This window comes from Corapipo altera, unplaced genomic scaffold, assembly GCF_003945725.1.
Source record: "Corapipo altera isolate COAL_440 unplaced genomic scaffold, ASM394572v1 150, whole genome shotgun sequence".
NCBI lineage: Eukaryota > Metazoa > Chordata > Aves > Passeriformes > Pipridae > Corapipo > Corapipo altera.
The window spans coordinates 475,806-496,846 of record NW_020884941.1 but is presented as its reverse complement, the minus strand read 5'-3'; the positions used below and the strand labels follow the sequence as shown (position 1 = coordinate 496,846).

General features: G+C 44.3%; 1 protein-coding gene across 1 annotated transcript in view; it reads right to left on the bottom strand.

Annotated features, from left to right (window-relative positions):
• The window catches only part of MED13L (mediator complex subunit 13 like), a 174,648-nt gene that overhangs the window by 83,562 nt on the left and 70,045 nt on the right, over positions 1 to 21,041 (bottom strand). The window contains exons 3-4 of the mRNA XM_027661474.1: positions 7,186 to 7,270; positions 2,798 to 2,881 (exon numbers count right to left, since the gene is read on the bottom strand). Of these exons, the coding sequence (XP_027517275.1) occupies positions 2,798 to 2,881; positions 7,186 to 7,270 (169 nt within the window). The remainder of the gene's footprint in view (positions 1 to 2,797; positions 2,882 to 7,185; positions 7,271 to 21,041) is intronic.

Below are 21,041 nucleotides of genomic sequence, written 5' to 3'. Positions count from 1 at the left end.
CCTGGGAAGGCAGGCCAGGCCCTCTGGTTTCTGAGGCTGCTCTGCCATCTCAGAGGTCGGTCAGGGCCACTGCCACGCTCCACTTCACCCTGACCTCACTGTGACATCACAGACCTGCTGCCCCTCCCTCCAGTGCCATTCACAGAACCCACGGGCCCTGAGGGGATTCACTCCCTGAATTCACTCCTGTGGGGTTTAACTCCTTCCCTGTTCACTGACACTCAATTCCAGACTCCTCAGTATGTTCCTGAAATGAAGTTAGTGCCTCTGGATGTTGGAGATTTGAGAGGACTAACTCTGCCTCAAGTATAAAAGCACAGTTCTTCATTCTGATAGTTCTGTTTCTTTGCCAGAATCAAACCTGCTGCTTTTCACCATTCCAGGGGGTACATATCCATGTGGATATTTTTCCACACTCAGGGCATTTTCAACAGGCATTACCTGCCCCCACCCTCAGCCTGACCACTGGACACACATGCAGCTTATTTCTAGTGTTTGATATATTAGCACGACTATGAATAATATTTTTCTTAAATACCACTTTTTTTGGTTATGAAGGCATTACCCACAGTGCTGAAGCACCTACACACTCTCAGCTGGCCCCTTCTTCCTGCCACTGCTCCTGCTTGCTTTGTCTGGAACAAGTGGCTGCTTAGAGCAAGAGTTTCACAAAGCATTTATCTGGAATTAGCAGGAATCAATTTGTCTGAAGATAGCTTTTTGTGCTGTACTGAGAAAGAAAGCTTAAAAGATTAAATAAAAGGTGTCTGGACAGATTAGTCCCCAAAGCCTCCCACTACTTGCTGCTGCTGCCTGCAGGTGACTCCACTGTCCACTTTTGCAGTCTGGGCTACCATATTCCAGCAAGATCAGTTAATTCCAATGATATATTTATAGCAGAAAAGTTAACAACCTGAAACAACACACAGCCTATTTCAAATTAGGCCATAGCTATGACTGCTGAATAAGTGCTTCTGAAATGGTGCATATCCAGAGGATCTACAGTGACAAGGACTTTACGAAAAAAAAAAAAACCACAGAAAAACCAAACAAACATTATTTTCTTCAAGAGTCTGCCCTTCAACCCTAAAATCCTCAAGGCCGGTTTTATACATGGAATGTTTCAGATACAGACTGAGCTTAACACGAACTCAGGTTTTGTAACATCTTGCAGACCAGATATATTTCTGTGCCTACTGAACATCCACTTACAAATGCAACCGTGCCCTGCAGATCCTGGGTGAGCAATTTGGTGCCACACACACGTAAATCAGACACAGGACCTCCCTAATCTGCCAGAATTCTAAGGACACGATCCCCTCCACACCAGTGCTGCTGCTGTTTTGGACAGACATCATCTCCTGCATCACGTGCCTCCTTTCTTAAATTGATACCCCGCAGGAACAGAGAGGAGGAGACTCACAAGTACATTTAATCTGAGCGCTCAGGCTGCAGTGACGTGGGTAAAACAAACAGCTTTAGCTGAAAGGAACTGCCTCCCCGTTCCAGAGGCTGGAAGTGACCACTTCTTACGTCACTTGAGGGAATTAATGTTCCAGAAAATTAAGCTCGATGTTGGTGTGATCAGAAAAGCGGCAGGGAAAACACGAGGGAGGAAGGTGGTTACGCACAGCCAGGACAGGGGAAGGTACAAAGAAACCTGGACCTTTCCATGGCTCCTTGCCATCAGATCAGTGTGAAATCAGAGGGTACACACACACAGCGTCAGCCACACAGCAAACAGCAAAACAAGAGACGACCCCCTGCTAAGTTAACGCTTCCTGGTTGGAGAAAGGAGGCAGATCGGTGTGTAATTACTGCATTCTCTCAAAAACTGCTGCCTCTAAGCACCTGGTTTACACAAGATCTGTTACAGAACGGAGCCAACGGATTGTAGCACTGCACTGTAACATTTCTGTAGTTAAACAGAGCAGAGGGAAAGGCACGTGTGATGTGCAGAATGATTTCCCCCAGTACCTACACTGCCACCAGACACATTGCTGTGACTGCAGCCAGGCTGGATGAAGAAGTTGCCACCCCACTTCATCTCCACTGCTCATTACCTTCAAATCTCCCAGCAGAGCTGCCTGTTTAGTCACTTCCTAACCCAGTTCTGTCAAAATGATTCCCGTTAGAAAATCTGTGTTTCAGCTTAACTCAGATTATTTTTGACAGAACTTGTTTAGCGGATGACTATAAATGCAAGTACCAGAAGATCTGAGAACATTGTAACCTTTAGAGCTGGGAGAGGAAACGGCAGCGAGCGTGGAGCCACATATCCCTGTTCCATGGCTCTGTGCCTCTGGGAGAAGGGCATTAATCGCCCCTATAGGTCTGATTTGGCAGCTGCCTGAGCACTGGAAGCTGTGTATCAAGGCTGGCATCTCTAAAGGAAATAAATCAGTAAATCTACAGACTGCTTATTTCACGGCTTAAAATGCCAGGTTGGGGTTTAGTGCCCAGAAATTCAAATAATTTGTTACAACTACCTGCAGTTCTGTTGTATAATGAGAGAAACAGGCAGATGCTGCTCAAAAGATATTAATAAATGTGACATTTCTGTGGAGTTAATGGATAAATACCAACCTCGCCCTCGCATCTTAAATTATCATAACAAGGGCTGAAAACCCACTTAATTGCTTTCCATGTATGACTGATGGGAACACACAGTGTCTGTGATTTTACTTGTTACACAGTAAAAGAAGTGGAAAAGCTACCACCAAAATGCAGCATCAAATTACCATCATGCAAGATAAAACACTGACATGAGCAGGACCTGACACAGAGATCTCCTTACCTTTTGTTAACAGGCTTCTCATCCTTGTCATAGGGTCTGATGAACCATTTTCCAATTCTTACGAAGTTTTTATCCATCAGGCATCTAGAAAACAATTACAGCAGCAATTACTGGTTACATTTTGAGGTGTCATTAAAAGCAGTCTCTGAAGGCAGTGAATCTAAGGGATTAGGCAACTGAATTTCCATCATATCAAAATCAACTTGGTATTTTGGGGGTTTCATGGAACTTTGCCACTTTCTGTTTTCCCACAGAAGCCACAGAGAATCCCTGTCCCATCTCATGATGCTGAACTTCACATCTGGATTCTCCCCTCATCTCTGCCACCATCTTTCCTGCTCAGTGCAGCTTTTTCTGCTGAATGATCCATCATCCTATTTTTCACACTCCTCTTCCTGAACAAAGGCCATTCATTAGTACTGATTCTTTTCTATTCCTCTCAGACTCCACGATAAAGAACATGCACTCCTGTATTTCTGGCATGTCAGTGGTGTAATACAGTATAGGAATGACAGGAAATTGCATTAAGCAAATATTAACAATGAACCATTTTTCCTTCACAGGATCCACAGCACGATTTCAGGTGCTGAAACTTCCATAATTACTGTTCCCTCTGTCAAAAAACCTCCCTCCAACAAATACACTCCCACATCACCGAATCAGACTGATAAGTCACCATTTTCTGTGATCCCTTTAAAACTTCACACCTTCTTTACAGAAACTACATATCCTGTGGCTCTAAAAAAATACCCAACAGAGAGGATTTGAAGTGATCAATAACCAATTTAAATTGGCAAGTTAGGAAGTGCCTGATGCCTTTCTTAAGTCCACCTGTGCAGATGAATCATGTCAGCAATATGCCAGGACTTAGTGTGCTCCACACATTAAACATGCAGTGGAACGTGGTGCCCGAGGGATCACATCCAGGAATTCATTACTAAGGAATATTTTTCAGTCAGGTATTAAATAATATGCTTCAAAAATTCTGAAAAACCGGTTGTTTGTTGCTACTGGTTAATAGACAAGCAATATACAAGCTTTACCCACACATTTCACATCTATTCAGTATTTTTTTTTTTGTTTAAAAGAAAGAACTGTATTTTTCCACTTTTCAAAGCTTTCCAATAGTTTGTTCCTATAGCAGTTGCTAGAGATTGGCCAAAACAAAGGAAAAAAAAAAATCCAAAATCCCATGAAACGTTCTGGGAAAGTACTTTCTTCAAGCTTTAGAAAAACTTGTGTGATATGTACTTCAAAAGCACACCTAGAAGACACAGAGAGGAAATGGATGACTGACAATGTAGATACCAATATTCTCCTGATTCTTCTGTATAAACTTGGCAGGGTTTTCCAAAGCTAAAACTGAAGAAAATTCTAACAGCACGTTCTCAATTAAAGCAAAAAGAATCCAGTTTAGCCGAATATACCAATATCTTAAACTGAATATGAAAGCTGAGCCAGCAGAGAGACGTTGGTAGAGAGTAAAAAAAAAGAAAAAAGAGCTTCAGTAACTGTTTCCCTAGGAAATATTTGCTATCAGAGAGTCTGTCAGTGCCAGCGTGTTTTATACAAACAAAAGGAAGCCTGTGAAGTTTACACCAGATCCCTAAAGAAAATAATCTGTAGTAGCAAAAACTGTAATAAACTCTCCCCCCTCACACACTCACTTCCACGGCCACATCACTGTGTCTCACCACAGCAGGTTTAACTGCCTCAAATTAATGCTGCTTTCCTAGGAAAAAAAGTCTTCATGGGTAGATTTGGCCTTAAAAATCAGTCAACCCTCCACGCTGAACTAAATCAGGGGTTATTTAAGGAATAATCCCATATAAAACGGGAGCCCTGACTGCAGCAGCACGGCTCTGGGATTCGGCCAGGCGAGCAGGTAATGACAGCACCAGGTTATTTTTGCTGCCTAAGCACTAAAGGTAACTATCCTTTCACAGTCAGCTGCAACAATGGACTTGTGTAAAAAAAAAAAAAAAACAACCCAACACCCAAAAACCAGGTCATGGAAAGCAGCTATTTAATGATGTGAAACAGGGAGATGAAACGCTCCTCCTGCAGCACTGCAGCTGTCCCAGCACTTCACTGGGGCCTGACCTCTTGTATTTCTGGTTTTTCCATGAAAAACAAACAAACAAACGACCCGACAAGGGCACACTAATTATTATGAAACAGCACCGAAATATTTTGAGTACTGTTCGTTCAGCTCTTTTAACGTTTTCCATATTGCCAGTTAACACAACCTGATCACAAACGTGGGTACTGAGGGGGGGAAAAAATAACACAAACAGCTGTGCAAATGTCCTTTTTCTCACATTTCCCAGGGTTAAGTTAAAGCAGAAGCTTCTCCTCCCTCCCTGCCCCGCATGTTCCCCTCAGGTCCCTCACGGCTCCTTCATGAGGGGCAGCTCCCCCCTCACGGCTTCTCCTCCCGCCATTTCCTCCCTGCCACAGCCCTCGAGAACCCAAAACAACCCCAAACCCCCCCAAAACAACCCCAAACCCCCCCAAAACCTCAGCCCTGTTACTGCCTCAAAATTGAATTCCAGCCTTCTGCTTTACTAATCGAGCTTTTCCTAAAAACACAGGAGAGGATGGGTCTTTAAAGCGTTTATTTGCTTTTTGGTAAAGCCCGCACACATATTGCTATTATTTTAAATAATAACTCCAATGTTAACTTCAGATTTGGTATAACAAGCAAACAAACAAACAAGAGACAAAAAGTGAATAACCTGAGGTAAGTTCAGCCATGATACTGTAAAAAATGTCCTCAGGAGGGCAGTGGGACGCTCACGTCCAAGGGGGCTGGGACTGTGGCACCAGTTTATTGTGGTAAAAATCCACTTATCGTGACATGAATCATCTCAGGTATCATGACATGAATTGTATCAGCTCAGTGTGACAGGGATCACATGAGGTTATCAGGACACGAGCTGAGGCTCTCAGCAAACACCTGAGGTGAGTTACCAGCTGATGCTGAGAAAAACAGAACAATTCTGCTGCCTCTGCCAGCTGATTTCAGTGAGGTTATTTAAAATAAAACAATCAAAAACTTAATTCACAGGAGGTCCAAAGAATAAAAACAGCCACTGGGAGTACACCTAACTGGGTGCTATACATTAATAAACACACATCAAATCAATTTTCCCATTTATACTGCAAAGCTATAAAAGAACTAGTGAACATTCTAGACTTGGAATTTAATGTTTATACTTTTATTCGCTCTAAGGGCTCTACACCTTTTACAAAAATCCCCTAAAGAGACTGGTGGGATAGAAAAATAGGAAATATAGCACCTAATCCTTGTACCTGTGGACATGGCCCCTCAGACTCGCCCTGCTGTCAGACACACAGGGGACACCCTGAGGGGACAGTCACCCTGCTCATGGGAACATCATACAAACCTCATCACTAACAAACCTACAGCAAAGCAAACAGGGCACAGAACGAGACAAGATCAAGGCATTTGCTTATTTTCTGAAAGAAAAAACAGCCAGTGCTGCCTCCTGCAAAACTGCCGTGACACCGAGGTGTGTTGTATTTTGCAACACAGAGGTGCATTATATTTTAGTATTATTATTAGAACTTCAGAAAAAGTGGGACTAGTCTAATGCAATTTAATTCTGAGGAGATATCCAAATTCCTAAGAACTAAGACATAATATAGGAAGGTCCTGATGGCCTGAAGAACTGCAGAAACAGGAAGAATAAAACTCTACAGTCCAAGATGCAACGTCATGCACTACAGGCCTAATAACAAGATAATCTTCAGTAAGCTTAAGAGTTGATAGCTGGATTAAGAAGAAAAAGCCATAAGTGTAATAACTAATCACAGAATAACTTTGCAGTCAAGTCATTCATATATATATATCTATATAATCAAGACAAAAGAATACATTAGGCCTTTCAGAACCAGGAACTGTTAAGCTTCACCCTGAATATTGTGCACAAATTTAATCAAATTGTGACATACATGTAACTAGGATGAATGGAAAAGGAGAGTTAAGAGCTTTTAAGATACGTAGCAAGACATGTAACCTCAAAGGGGCTGAAGTTCAGATACAATTATTCTCTGTAAGCACCTCAGGAAGGTGAAAACTTTTCTATTTTGCTTTTGAAACAGCTCCCCAGTAAAAATCTGTGCAGAAATATATATCAACATTATTCTTTGTATGAGTGTTTAATTAGTTGGCACAGCATTTAATAATAAATTGCCAAAGTTAACGATTCATGAGATCCACCTCTACCCTGTTCTCTTGTTCTAAAGTTCTACATCTAAAAAAGTGTGGTTTGAGACCAATGTAACATAAATGCTCTGTGGGTATCCCTGCATTATTTTAAGTATCAACATGAAATATCTGAGAGCATTAGAGCTTTTCTTACCTTTCCAGAAGATTATGAATTGCTTTGAAGAGCAGGGTCCTACACTCATAGGAAAGTCCATTCTCCCAGAATCCTTCTTCCACCACTGCAAAAACATAAAACGTCAACATGCTCAGAACAGGGAAATGCAAACGTTTATCCAACAGCTTTAATTTTCAACAGTAGTTTATTTCATTAAACTGTTTCAACTATTACCCTACACTGCCCGAGTAGCTTTAATCTTTACTTGCTGCAGACATGGACTTTGAATTAAGAAAAAAACAAAACCACAACACAAAAGCATAAAAGCAAAGCCATTTGTTTGTAGCATTCAATATTCAAGTACAGGGGTGAGGAATTCGTGATCATTCTTTGCCACCGCTGCTCAGAGCTCCTTTAAAACTTAACCACAGATGCAGACAATCATGAAACAAAGTGAATCATTAAAGGTGTGAAATCAATTTGCATAACTTAAACAACATTAAACAACTCCCCTGAACCTCTCACTGTCGCACTCAAGTGAAATTCCTCGACTGTACTGACTTAAACTATCGCAGATTTTGTGCCAAAATAAAAACTGCACTCGGTACCAAACCGCAGGGATTTTATTTTAGAGTTAAAACAAAAAAATCTATTAAAAAAAAAAAAGAAAATCTAATTATCTCTCATAGAGGAATGAACTAGTCACCTGAAGGATACACAAACCTCAGAGATATCTGCTGTCGTTACTCATGGATTTGGCTGCTAAAAGTACCAAGCGTTGAGCTATTTCTGGTATGCCTGTACCAGATTCCAAATCTCATTCAGCCACAAGACGCAGAGTGAAAACAGATGATTAAATAACTTCGTCAAGGAGTAAGAATTTGCTAATTGTCTGAGCTCTGTCGTTTCAACTCTACAGGAATAGTCGGCACATCTTTAGAAATGCAAACATAAAACTCTAGTGCGTGTCAAGCGCTGAGTACTTAACACCCCTCCCCGGCCGATCCGCAGGAGGAGACCTTCCAGCAGCACGTCTGTCGTGCAGAGATGATTATCTAAGGAGAGTTTACTCGACAGCCACGTTTAAAGTCGAGCTTCCAAGGAGTCGGCGCTGCCTGGAAAATACTAATATTGCCAGTGTTCAAAGGCCGGAGCCCAGCGCTGCTCGCTGCTTCCCCAGGACCTGGCACTCGCCGAGCCTCAAACAAGAGCAGGCACATTTTGCGTGTGCAGGGTTGTGATATGCTAATGTCGGTAACAGAGTCTCCCTCCGCGTACAGAATGGAAAAGGCGGGTTTTAGTCCCTAAATCACCTTATCGAACGGCACAGGACTGCCCCAGAGGAATGGAAAGACACGCTCGTGCCTCGGGGCACACGCGGGAGCCAAAAACCCTTCCTTTGAGAGCACGGACCGCTCGAAACCCTCCCTGACACCGAGGCTGTAATGGGCCACTGCTGTTTACTGCGCACAACCTCCCATGGCCTCGGGTTTGGGTTAAACCTGCGTTCCTGAGACACTCCGAGCCCCCCTGCACTGTCAGAACTATTGATGTCTAAATTCTCCAAAGCTTCGAACTACTGAAGCCCGGGAAGCTGCCGGGCTGGTACAGTATTGCACTTCAAAACTACACCATTCCAAATACATCAACGGTTTTATTATATATATATATATATATATATGTGTGTGTGTGTGTGTGTATAATATATGAACATATATACATATAATATGTATGTATACATAATATATGCTTTTATTTATTTGGGAATTACGTAGGTTTTAGTTATATCTCCAGCTGTGCCAGGGGAGGTTTAGGTTGGATATTAGGAAGAAATTCTTTCCGGAGAGGGTGCTCAGCCCTTGGAATGGGCTGCCCAGGGAGGGGGTGGATTCCCCATCCCTGGAGGTTTTTAAGGACAGACTGGATGTGGCATCAGTGCCATGGGCTGGGAACCACAGCGGGGTTGGATCAAGGGTCGGCCTTGATGATCTCAGAGGTCTTTTCCAACCCAGCTTTATTCTCTGACTCCATATGCAGTTTTTAAGTTACATATATCTATATATGTCTACATGCCTGTAATACACACACATATATACATTATGAGAGAGATCACACCTGAGTTCAGCTCTATGAAAATTCCATATTTAAATAAAAAATGCCAAATTTTGAGCATGATGAAGCTGACAGAATCTTTGAAAGTCAAAAGAAATTCCCTATTTACACAGCCCTGAGCTCTCCTTGAGTTCCACCCTATCCCAGGCTGTCCTGCCAGTATTAAGAAATTCCCGCCCAGTGGGAGAGACAAGCACCAATTCCATGATTTTGCAGGAGAGGTCCCCCCACCAGTTCTGGGGTTCTCAATCCTAACTCATTGCCCACTCCCAGGGATCACAGCAGCCCAACAGGACCCAGTTACAGAACATCATCATCTCTCAGAACTATTTCCTGCAAGTATAATTTTGCCAGTCCAGAAGAATTCAGATCAGACCGTGCTGCTTTACCCCGTTTAAATGTACTATTCTGTAGAGCTGGAATAATTTTAATACCAAATTCTTTTGGTACTGGACATGCCCTGTGCTCTTTTTCCCTGCACAGCTCCTCTGGGATACCCCCCACACCAGGGGGTGGTGGGAGGTGAAAGCCCCACAGATCCCAGCAGGAGGGGGTGGGATGAGGGAATGGAAACTGCACAGCTGCACTCACGGCTGTCCCACACTCAGCACAAGCAGCAGCATTGAGGAATGGGGCCAAAATCCCAGGAAAAGCAGGAAAAAGGCCACGTTAACCTTGCTGTGGAAGCCCTGGTGGCCAAGGCTGAGGGTCATGTCTGCCGATGAGATCAGACTGGCTGAGGAGCTGCAGGGCTGTGGGACAGGGAAAAGGGGAAACTCTGCACTGGGATCATCCCTCAGTATTCTAATTTTCCAAACTGGCTTTGGTATCATTCAACATTCACCTAAATTATACATGAAGTGAAAATAAAATTATTTCCCTATTAAATTTAACTCTAAGTATATCATAAGACATTGCCATAACCATAATGCCTTTAATTCCCAGATATATTAGTGCACTATACTTACTGTAATTACCTCTAATGCTTCTTTATCCTACTAAAAAAGTACCTCTCACAATTAAGAGCATGGACATATGTCTGATGCAATAAAAATGAGAAGGAAAAATTAGAAGTGCAGCATTTCACTTCCTCTCTGCTCTTTGGCTTCCTGATCCAGACTCCAAAAGTGTTTAAATAACTGGAGCAGGTTTCAGCTTCAAGATGCACGTGGTGACCAGTAACAAAACTTGGCAAAACACTAAAAATCAGATTACCCCTGTAAATTGCAAAGTTCCTGACGCATTGGAACCGGATTTTAGATTTTCAGAAGAGTATTTTAAACCCCACATAGCAGATTGAAGGCTAGGAAATAACTGCTGCTCTCTGTCTGTCTACACAATAATTTGTAATGCTTTTAACACTCAGCAGGTTGAACTCCAGCCCTCCTCAGCCTTCCTGTGCTGCCCAACAGCATTTTCAGGCACAGCCAACAGTAAAAAGGTGCTGCACAGGTTCCAAAACATGCCAAGCACCTCCATCCTGTCCTGAGGGTATTCCTGTTCCTCCAGTTGAGATATTTCTCTGTAGACACAACAAACGTGACACTGTGCACCAGCAGTGAAAGGATCTTCCAAAAAAAGAGAACTTCTGAGGGAAGGGTCGTGTAAAGATTGAATCATTCAGTAAGAGAAAGGATCACAGAGGCCATAACTCTGTTTTCCTCCACGGAAGCCGGAGCAGGGACAGGAGTTTGGAGAGGCAGCAGAGCAGATGGGACACACTGTGGGTCACACCTCCCAGGAGCTGGGGAGACAAAGCCACGGCTGAGCTGATCCCTGGCTGGCAGCAATCCCGGCCTGAGCAGGGTGTCACACTGGGTGACCTCCTGGAGCCTGGGCCGTGTCACCTGTCACACCCTCAGCTGCTCCAGGGTTAGACAGATACACACCTACAGCTCTGTCTGTGTATATATATTTATCTGGACATGCTGACTAACCTGTCTACGCCTGTGTCCACTCTGGAGCAGTCCAGGATGGCAACTGGGAGTAGCATTTACTTTATTTTAACAAGCAGCCCCTCCCCTTCTCACTGTCCTGCAACCTCACCACCACATTCCTCACCAAAAGGAGTAACTACTGTATGTGCTCTGTTATTTTTATAGAGAAATCACCTCTCAAAATAAACAATGAGTCTGTTAATATCGTCTCTAAAAATCTGGATTCTCGGGAAAAAATCAAGAATAGCAGAAAATCCAAACCAAGAAAAAAAATGTATTTGACACTTATATCATAATAGATGACAACCAAGGTGCTAAATCTCACTGCTGGTCTCCACCCAGAACGGGAATTAATCAACAGCCTTCACATGTAAAGTTTTTAGATGTTTATCATGATTTTGTTTTCACAGGTTCAGAAAGCAAATACAAGGTTTGTGCTGATTTTTAAGTTTATTCTTGGAGATCGGATGTTGAAAGAATTAAAGGCAACTACAATAATTTAGACTTACACTGGAAATTTATAATTTAAACATACATTAATGAGCAGCTCAGTTGGCTTGGGGTCTTTTTGATTTTCAAGTCAGAGATATTAGGGCCTTCAAAGTGTCCAATGATTTTTATGAAGCCAGCCATGTTCTCAAAAAAAAAAAAATAAAAAAAAGAACCATTATAAAAATTTCAAGGAGAGAAGTCGCAGCAAAATATCAAAGCAAATACTTCAATAATTTTAGGTCTCCCAGCAGAGATACTGGAAAGATAATAAGATCTCCGTTCTGCTTCAGTGACCAAACTGACATATTTTACTTAAAAGAAATATAGGAAGGAAGGAGAGAAGGCAAGTTGAGGCTGCAGAGATAGTTATACCTTTAAGAAATCCAGCCACCCACATTTTAATAATTCAGGTCACCCTGCCTTGTGCAGTTTAAAAGCAGAATTAGTTTCAAAGAATACATATTTCCTCAGAGCTATGCTACATATTTCCTTTTAATGTATCATATTGCAGCAACAGCTGAAATGAACGTCTAGACATCAAAAACAAGGCTTTATTCCCACCTACTGCTTTTTTACCTCAGGCAGCAGAGCTAATGAAACCCATTATCCAGAACACTGCCCTCAGTTACCACATCGGCCACTGCAAACATGAAAAAACCACTCTGGGACAGGAGCAGTTATTCAGCCATTAAAATGACCCCAAACCAATTTCTTGCCGCCCGCTGCAGAAGCGCTGACAGATGAAAGCAGGAGCTGTGGGCCAGGGGGATTCCTGCCAGGGGGGATTCCTGCCAGGGGGGATCACTGGGGCAAACTGCCGGGGACAGGGAGCTCCTCAGGAGTCACGTTTGGCCTCCTCCTTCCCACAGAAACGTGAAGGATGTGGGGCTTTTTAAAAACACGAGGCCAAAGAGCCCTCTGACAAACTCAGAAATTCGATCACTAAAAGCAAGCATTTAATTTTTTCCTTTGGGTTTTTATTAAGGTGCCCTCAAAGACGATATTTCAAAAGCCAACCAGCGTTTTGAAGCATCATTTCTTCTTCTTAAAAAAAAAAAAAGAATTGAGTTAAAGGAGTAACAACGCAAAGCAATGGTACATTAATTCTGAAAAACTATATTATACCCATAAAAATCCAATTAAAGGCAACGCTATTGATCGATCATTGCTATCCTGCCATTGATCACCTTGTAAAATCTGCGTTGGAGTCATTAGTGATTAAATTGACTTATTACTAAATCAGATTCAACCCACTTAGAGATCTAATTTCCTTATGCTGGTTATGATTGTAGGGAAATCGTGCTGCTCACTCGGCCGGGCCTGAGGATCCATCTCGGCTCTCTCCCCAAACCAAAATAACCAACACAGCAGAAATGCTCCCCAGAACGACCCATTTGTGCTCATCTGTTTGCCAGCAGAGCTCATGAGGGAATATGCACTGTACAGGGGCACAGAATGTTTCCAGTCCGGGTCCTGCCAAGGTATCCCCAGCAGCTCCCCTTCCAGGGGATGGGAATATGGAATATCAGCAGGGACATGGCTGAAGGTGCTGCTCAGACACGACCCCAGTTTGCATTTCAGTGCACTGCCATTTTCCATGTAAAACCCAACACTTCCAAGCAGAGTCGGCTACGAAGCTAAAATTGTTGCACTTCAGAAGGATAAATAAAACCTTCAAAGGCAACAGCTGTGGAATATCACAGGAATACTCCCAGGCTTTAATTGTTGCGCATTGAAACAGAAATTAGCATAATAGCTATTTATTGGAAAACAGATGGTAGGTAACTATGTGCACTTAGGCTGTGTTAGCACTACTTAAAGTATCACTTTTATCGCTCCCTCTCTCCCAGGAGGTACAAAGTTGTTTTTTATAAAATACACATTCAGTGTTGCATCCTCTGCCTGTCCCATGCTCTCGCATTCCTCTCCTCCCTCTCCCGCCTTCCCACCGTGGATCCACAACCAGACCCCTCACAGGGGTGTTCTCTCAGCATCTCGGTTAACCCAAATGATTACCTGTGAAATCAGGAGGAGCGTGTCTGTGGAACTGCAGCTCAGGCCTGCTCTCTGTGTAGGAGCGCAGGGCTGAGCCACTGCTGGAGACAGGAGAGATTCCAAACCAAACCACGGATCTGCCGGGTGGTTTCTGCTCCCAGCGCTTCCCACAGTCACCAGCCCCGTCCCAGGGATGAGCAGAACGAACAGAAACAAGGCTCAGTTTTCCGTGTTTCACACAGATTCCAGAAGCCAAGTGGGAAGTTGTTTGCAGTGGGAAGCTCTCCCGTGCCAGGGAATCCCCCCAATCCCTGATTTACACCGTTCCATTTGTCCCACCATGTGTTTGTGCTGAGCACTTTTATTTCCAAGCCACTCTGTATTTCTTTGCAGAGGTGTTTCCTAGAGATGAAAAGCATAACCTGACCATAGTGAAAACAGACTAAATGTTTCTGGGGAGACTCTCACCATCTTCTCCTGAAGTGTTCTGGGCTAAGGATGCCACGAGGAAAGAAGCATTTGCTTAACTTTACTCCTGGGAGTTTCTAGAATTTCCTCACACATCTGTGAACTTTTCATTTTCTGTTCCTTCTCGTTTCCCTCTTCTTCTCTTTCTTTTTTTTTTATCCTCAGAAGAACAAAAAAGCAACCCCCAAAAAAATTCAAAGGAAACTAAAAATTTGTAAAAGCATTACTATGCTCTGTACTCTCCAAACTTGACTCACTCTCTTCTTTCCCCTTCCAAATCTCCAAGTTCTCTTTATTTTCTCCCATTTTCAGCGACCACCAGGGCCTTACACCCAGGCCTTACAACCAGCATGGCCCTCATTCCACACATCATCTCCATCCCCCACTTCTGCCTTTTGTGGGCTCCAAGAAAACCAAACTCCTGCAGTGTGTCTGCAGCAGGGAGACCTTTCCCTCTGCACCCACAGCATGAGGAGAAGGAGGACAAGGACTTTTATTTTTCCTCTCTAATCTCAACTGTTGTTTGTCACCGGTGGCTCCAGGACTGTGTTTGCCCATCCCCACAGCCCAGAGCTCTGCTGGAGGTAACGGAATGTGTGAGGGCAGGGAGTCCCTGTGGAGAAATCAGAGCAATCCAGCCATCCCTGGAGTGACACCAGGCTTGTTCCGAGGAAAAATGCATCCATATTAATCCATACTTGGAAAGTGCAGGAACCCAAAGCCTTCCCTCACTCACAAGGCACGCAGGACGTCACTGCTGGAACACAGATCCCTTCGGAGAGCGGTACCAGGATGCTCCTTCCCTCCTCTTCAGCACAGGTTTGCCTTACAAACCACTGTGCAGTCAGACAATTCCCTTTCAGACTGCACTCCCAGCCAGCCCAGGCCCTGGGAAGCATCCCTATTCCCACCCCCCAGCTGGCTGCTCCTCCTGAGCCAGCCCCCTGATCCCAACATCTGCAGGGACGCCCCTCCCCGGCATCTTCCAGAGCAATTCCAGGACTTCCCCTGGCTCAGGGCACTCATGGTGTGACCCAGGGACATGGAAACACGATTCCTGAGGGACATGGAAATGCCATTCCTGAGCTGTGCCTGGAGTGCCAACACTGGAGCCTCCCCCTGCCCCTCAGCTCCCTCCTCCCAGGGAGGGCACAGCTAAGCTGGGCATCAGCTCCTGCACAAAGCCAGCCCCTGGCAGGATGAGCTGCTGCTTTCCAGCAGCTGCCACAGGTTTGCATGGACATGGGAAGATCACAACAGGAGGAAACACAAGATCTCCAGCGTATCCAAAGAGATTTATGGAGAAATTCCGGGTGTAACGCTGCCCAGTCTCCCCACGACCCCACTTCCACCCAGCTGGGCTCTTCCCAGGAGAACAGAATCCTCTGATATTTCCATCTCAGCTCTGTGCTTATCCAACCAAGGAAATATTTGGGTTTCCATTACTTAAAATTTGTGTTTATTCTTCTGCATAAAAATTAAGAATTGTGCTTGTTTTCCCTCAGTTCACACTTGCTTTTGGACCTGTGTCACCCTTACAGCCCCCACACTCCTCTTTCCTTCCTGCCCTTTATTTATTTCTTTTTCAACCTAATGGTTACAGAAATAACAATTCTCGGCAGAAAATCTTCTTTTCCTTAACTTACTTGAAATGATGTATTGCGAGAAAACAAAATTTTGACTGAACTAAAGGACACAGGAAATGTTTTTATATTGGCCTCTGGTTTTAAACACACATCATGTGCCACACACACACACCAGCTGAAGGTTCTAAGTGTGAACTACAACACTAATTCCACCATACATGGAACATATTAGATAAGTCCTCTTCATATTACTGCTTGAAACTAGAAGAAGAGGTGAGCAAACATTCTTTTTTATCTTATACATCACTTCAAAATAACATCTTAAAGCTTATTTTTTTACTGCTTGTTTTCCCACCTCCCCACTGGAATTCACTACAATATTTTTTTACACGGCAGCGAACGACAAAATTGACTTTGCCATTTGTTTTCTTAAAAACCTGCTGAAGCAGAAGGGCCCAAAAAACCTCAAACCCCACCCACCAATCACCAAAAATACAAAGTACGAGTTAGCAACGGGCAAACCGAAATTTAATATTGCTGGCTGGTTTTGGGAGCAGCAAAGATCCCTTCCAACCCAAACCTTGCCATGATCCTTGTAGGTCTTTCCAGACATGACTCACAGCTTGTAATTTTTATAAATTATATAATAAGTTTCAGCTCATAATGTTGAGATATATTCATAAACACAAGTGAGACTTCAGTATTGCTGAACAACAGCAGGGCAAAAAATGGTTCTGGTCGCACTCGATGCTTGTAAATTAAATACTTTGAAAAATTCTTTTGGAAAGAAAAGGCGAGTTTAAAGACTCTGAGTTTTGCAAGAATATTTGGGAAAAAAAGAAAACCAACACCTGGAAATGCATCTTAAATTGAGGTATTAAGAACAGCATGAATGATGATTCTTTTTCAAGATGTGCCAGTGCAAACTATTTCCTCTTTGGAAGGGCAGCAGATTTCCCAAACCACAGGCACAGAATAAAAGGGCAGAAAAGACTTCAGAGACAAGACAACCATATTTTTGCCATTCTCTTTGCTCCTGACTGGATTTTAGTGCTCCCCACGAAGCCAAAATACTTTGGGCCCTCCTGTAAGCAAATGTTTACTGGGGTTTGCCACTGGTTAATCCGAATTAAAAGTGAAATAAGAGCTTCTGTGCCGAGTTGTGCCAAGGAAGGCTCTGAGACTGAGGCAGCAGAATGTCAGGCAGGTTTTTCAGGCTATTTTTGTCCTGTGAGAGGAGCCAGCAGAGGGAGCTGGCTGGGCCCAGGCCCCGGGCTCTGCACACAGGGCCTGCTTTTCCCATTAAGAAAAGGATCCGAGATCACACAGGCTAAAAATAAAACTTCTGGGAAAAAAAAAAAACCTGACCACACTCAATAATAAACATATTAGAAGAGAGCAGGTTTGGAGGAGAGACAGTTTAAGTGCTGCTTTTAAAATAAAACCTCCATATGAAACAGCTTTAAAAGCAGAGTAACTTCCTTGAAAAATAATCCAGTGAAAGCGTCCAGGATCAAACCTGTGATCCCCTGGGAAAGGCTCAGCAGGATCCCTGCAAACCCTCATCTCTGTTACTTCCATCGGCTGAACAGAGACTTATATACTTCCAGGCATCTTTGATTTTTAATTAACAACGTTTCTAACATTTGGTCTTTCCCAATATTTTTAAAATTCCCGAGTTTTCCTGTTCCCACTTCAGGCTGTTGCAGTGACTGGGCTACACCAAGGGGGTTTTCCTAACACTCCCTGTTCCCCCCCCCTGCTCTGCTGGCACCTTCAGCACAGAAAACACCAGAAAACTCTCAAATTAATCAATGCAGACGTGCCCAGTGTCCCTCTCCTTCCCAGAAACTCCCCTGAGCACTCCCAGGGCTGTTGTAGGAGTGGCCACAGCAGGGACACGCAGTTCTGTCCCCAGGCCCCCCCACTGAACAACAACCCCTCCAGGTGCTCTTTCAGACCTGGACAGAAAATCTGGTTTTTAATCAGCATATTCTTATTTATAAGAACGTATTTATTTGTTCTTATTTCTAAACAGAAGGTATTATGGGGGGGGGAAATGAAGATGACAAAACATGGCATTGGGGATGGGAGAAACAAATGACTGAAGGCTGGAGAGGCATTTTGGAAATGCAGGAGTGTTTGGAATTCTGCACAGTAACAAGCCAAGCATCAAGATTTTACAGGCTACCCGAGACCATCAAACAGGCACTTTGTTCTTATAATAATATCTACAGCAATTATTAATTTAAAGCCAGTCCTGCTCTATAAAGATCACTCCTGGGATAGTTCCTGCACACGGAAGACCCGAGCGAGCAGGATTCCCCCGGGATGAGCAGCCCAGAAGAAATAACAACTTCCCATCCAACCAAACAAGTGAGGCAATTTCAGACTCCTCTGTCCTTGGGACTCCTTTTGAAGATCAGTTTTACAAAACCTGAGACTGCAGGTCTACAAAAAAACCCCCCCTTCCCAGGCATGTGAGCCGTGTTCCCTGCTGGAGCCCTCTCCCGGATCCATATTTCACCAGGAGCCGTCTCCCTCGCTGCTGGCTCTGCAATGCAAATGTAATATGTTGTTCACTTTGCAGGCTGTTGCCATGGATATTAATGTGATGTCATAAATTGTTACATCTTCATTGCAGAAACAAAATGAAAGGGCTTGGAAGCAGGAGGAGAAGGAGAACTCGTCTGAGGAAGCGTATTTGAGAATAACCAACTGTTGTGCAAACCACAAACAGAAAAGAGACACAGAAATGTGTATTTTAATTTAGTACTGTCGAATGCTTCTCTACAGAAGTGCTTCCTAAAAGATTCCAAATTCCCTTTTTCTTTTTTTTTTTTACTGGACTGTTACCTTGCACAGCAACAGATGGAACAGCACTTCAGAATTCAGCGTTTTGGAAACGCCTTCTGAACTCCCACCTCAAACACCAGGCAGTGGGCAACCACTCCAGCACTCCTTCCATCCCTCACTCCTCCTTTTCCTTTCAGCCCAGCTACTTTTGGACTAACCAATTCCATTTATTGCACGCAGCCCATGGCAGAAGCAATGGCAGGTACTTAATTTCTGAAAACTCTGGCTTGTGGTTTGCCCTTAAAAAATTATTACCTACACGTAATTTCTCAAGTTTTGCTCTCTGAGGACTCCGGGAACAAACAGGAACAAAATTTACTTTTCCCTCATTAAAACAGTAGTTAAGATTATGGCAAGTTAATCTCCTTTATCTGTAGATATACACGAGGAGAGAAAGAATGATTTAGCTCGGAGAAAAGCATAACACAGCATAAAGCACACCCAGTGCTCACAGTCAATTTACATCCTTTAGAACCAAGAGAATCCAGGATTTCCCTCATTTTCAATTAGTCAAGCTGTCTCCTTTAATCTTTTTCCCAAACAGTTTAGCTGTTCTGGAAGTGGATTTAACTAAGTCCAAAGACACACAGCGAGTGGGGGATGAATGGGCACTGCTGGCTCCCCAGCCCTGCTGACCTGCCAAGGAATACTTGGGAATTACACCACTCACAGGACACATTCCCTGCTCTCACTGTCACCAAAGGTGCATCAAAGGTGGAGGCTGCACTTGGACAAGGAGAATCCTTGCACTGCCCAACCCACTCCACCCTGGGATGCTCCCCCTTCACTCCTCAGCTCCTGAGGCTTTCCCTTGGCAGCTCAAAAAGGAAAAAATCCCTCAAACCTGCCCTGCTTCTCTGGGGTCCTGTGGCACTTCCATCCCAGCCTGCCAGTTCAAGGGTGAGTAACTCACCTGCTTCCAGTGGTATGTGAAGTGTCCTCCCCCTTTCCAAACTCACTTGGATTGCACATGGAATGGAAAAAATTCCAAATGCCTCCCATCCAAATCCGCCACCCAACATTTACACAGTTCAGACAACGGAACAGATCTCATCTTCAACAATCCACGATTATCTTCCCTGGGCTTGCCTGTGGTTTTCACTTCCACATTCCAACCAGGAATGCTCACCTGTTCCCCCAATCCTCTCACCACTTGACTCTCCATGGTAAGTCACCAAACCCCTTTTGTTCCCACACCCCCACCCACTGCCTGTCTTTATTTTCTTGGCACTGGTATTTTACTCACCCATTCCCTTCTCATGGATTCACAGACTGGTTTGGGTTGGGAGGGATCTTAAAGCCCATCCAAGTGCCACCCCCTGCCATGGGCAGGGACACCTCCCACTAGCCCAGGTTGCTCCAAGCCCTGTCCAACCTGGTCTTGGACACTTCCAGGGATCCAGGGGCAGCCACAGCTTCTCTGGGAAACCTGGGCCAGGGCCTCCCCACCCTCACAGGGAAGGATTCCTTCCCAATCTCCCATCTCACCCTGCCTTCTGGCAGTGGGAAGCCATTCCCTGTGTCCTGTCCCTCCATCCCTTGTCCCCAGTCCCTCTCCAGCTCTCTTGGAGCCCCTTCAGGTACTAGAAGCTTGCTATAAGCTCTCCAGAGAAACCAAGGGTGTAGATCCACATTAATTGCTCACTCCTGAAATATTTCTCGATTGAAACTGTTTAATTTTATTCCAGGAGCCTGTGGGGCCCTATTCCAGGGGAGACAACCAACACAGACACTGCAGCACAAACTGCTCTGTCCACCTGCTCTGAACAGCTCAGCAACAGCTACTTAATAATATTAAGAAGTTATTACCCTTGAAGGATATGCCCCCTATAATCCCACGGATTTAAGAAAGCCCAGGGTCAAAGGGCAACAGAAGTTGCCAAGCTCAATAGCCCTGAACACACCAGAGCCCCATCCCGGGGCATCAAACCCATCCCATGGGATCAAACAGCAGCAGGAGCAGCACAGGGGACTGAGGAATGTCTCTGGGATGCAACACGGAGTGCAGGGATCCCACAAACCCATCCCATGGGACCAAACAGCAGCACGAGCAGCACAGGGGACTGAGGAACATCTCTGGGATGCAACAGGGAGTGCAGGGATCCCAAATGTGCTCCTGCCAACCCGCCCAGAGCAGCTCTGCACACCCCGAGCTGGTACCCCAGGACAGAGCTCTGCACACTCCTCCCCACACCCACAGCGTCCTGTGCCTCCAGCCCAGGGCTTGGCTGTACATCACCACACAAAGTGCTGTTGCTGACAAAAAAATACTGGAAATTGAGGGTTCACTTTATTAAAAAATGTAATTCCGTTTAAAAACACAGCTGTAAGAAGATTACAGCTCAGCCTACTTAATGTTTCCTAATATCTCAGTCAACAACACCCCTGTATTTGTGCCTCCTCAGAGAGGACCTTGTGTGTCACACAGAGGGGCCTGGCCCAGGAGCTG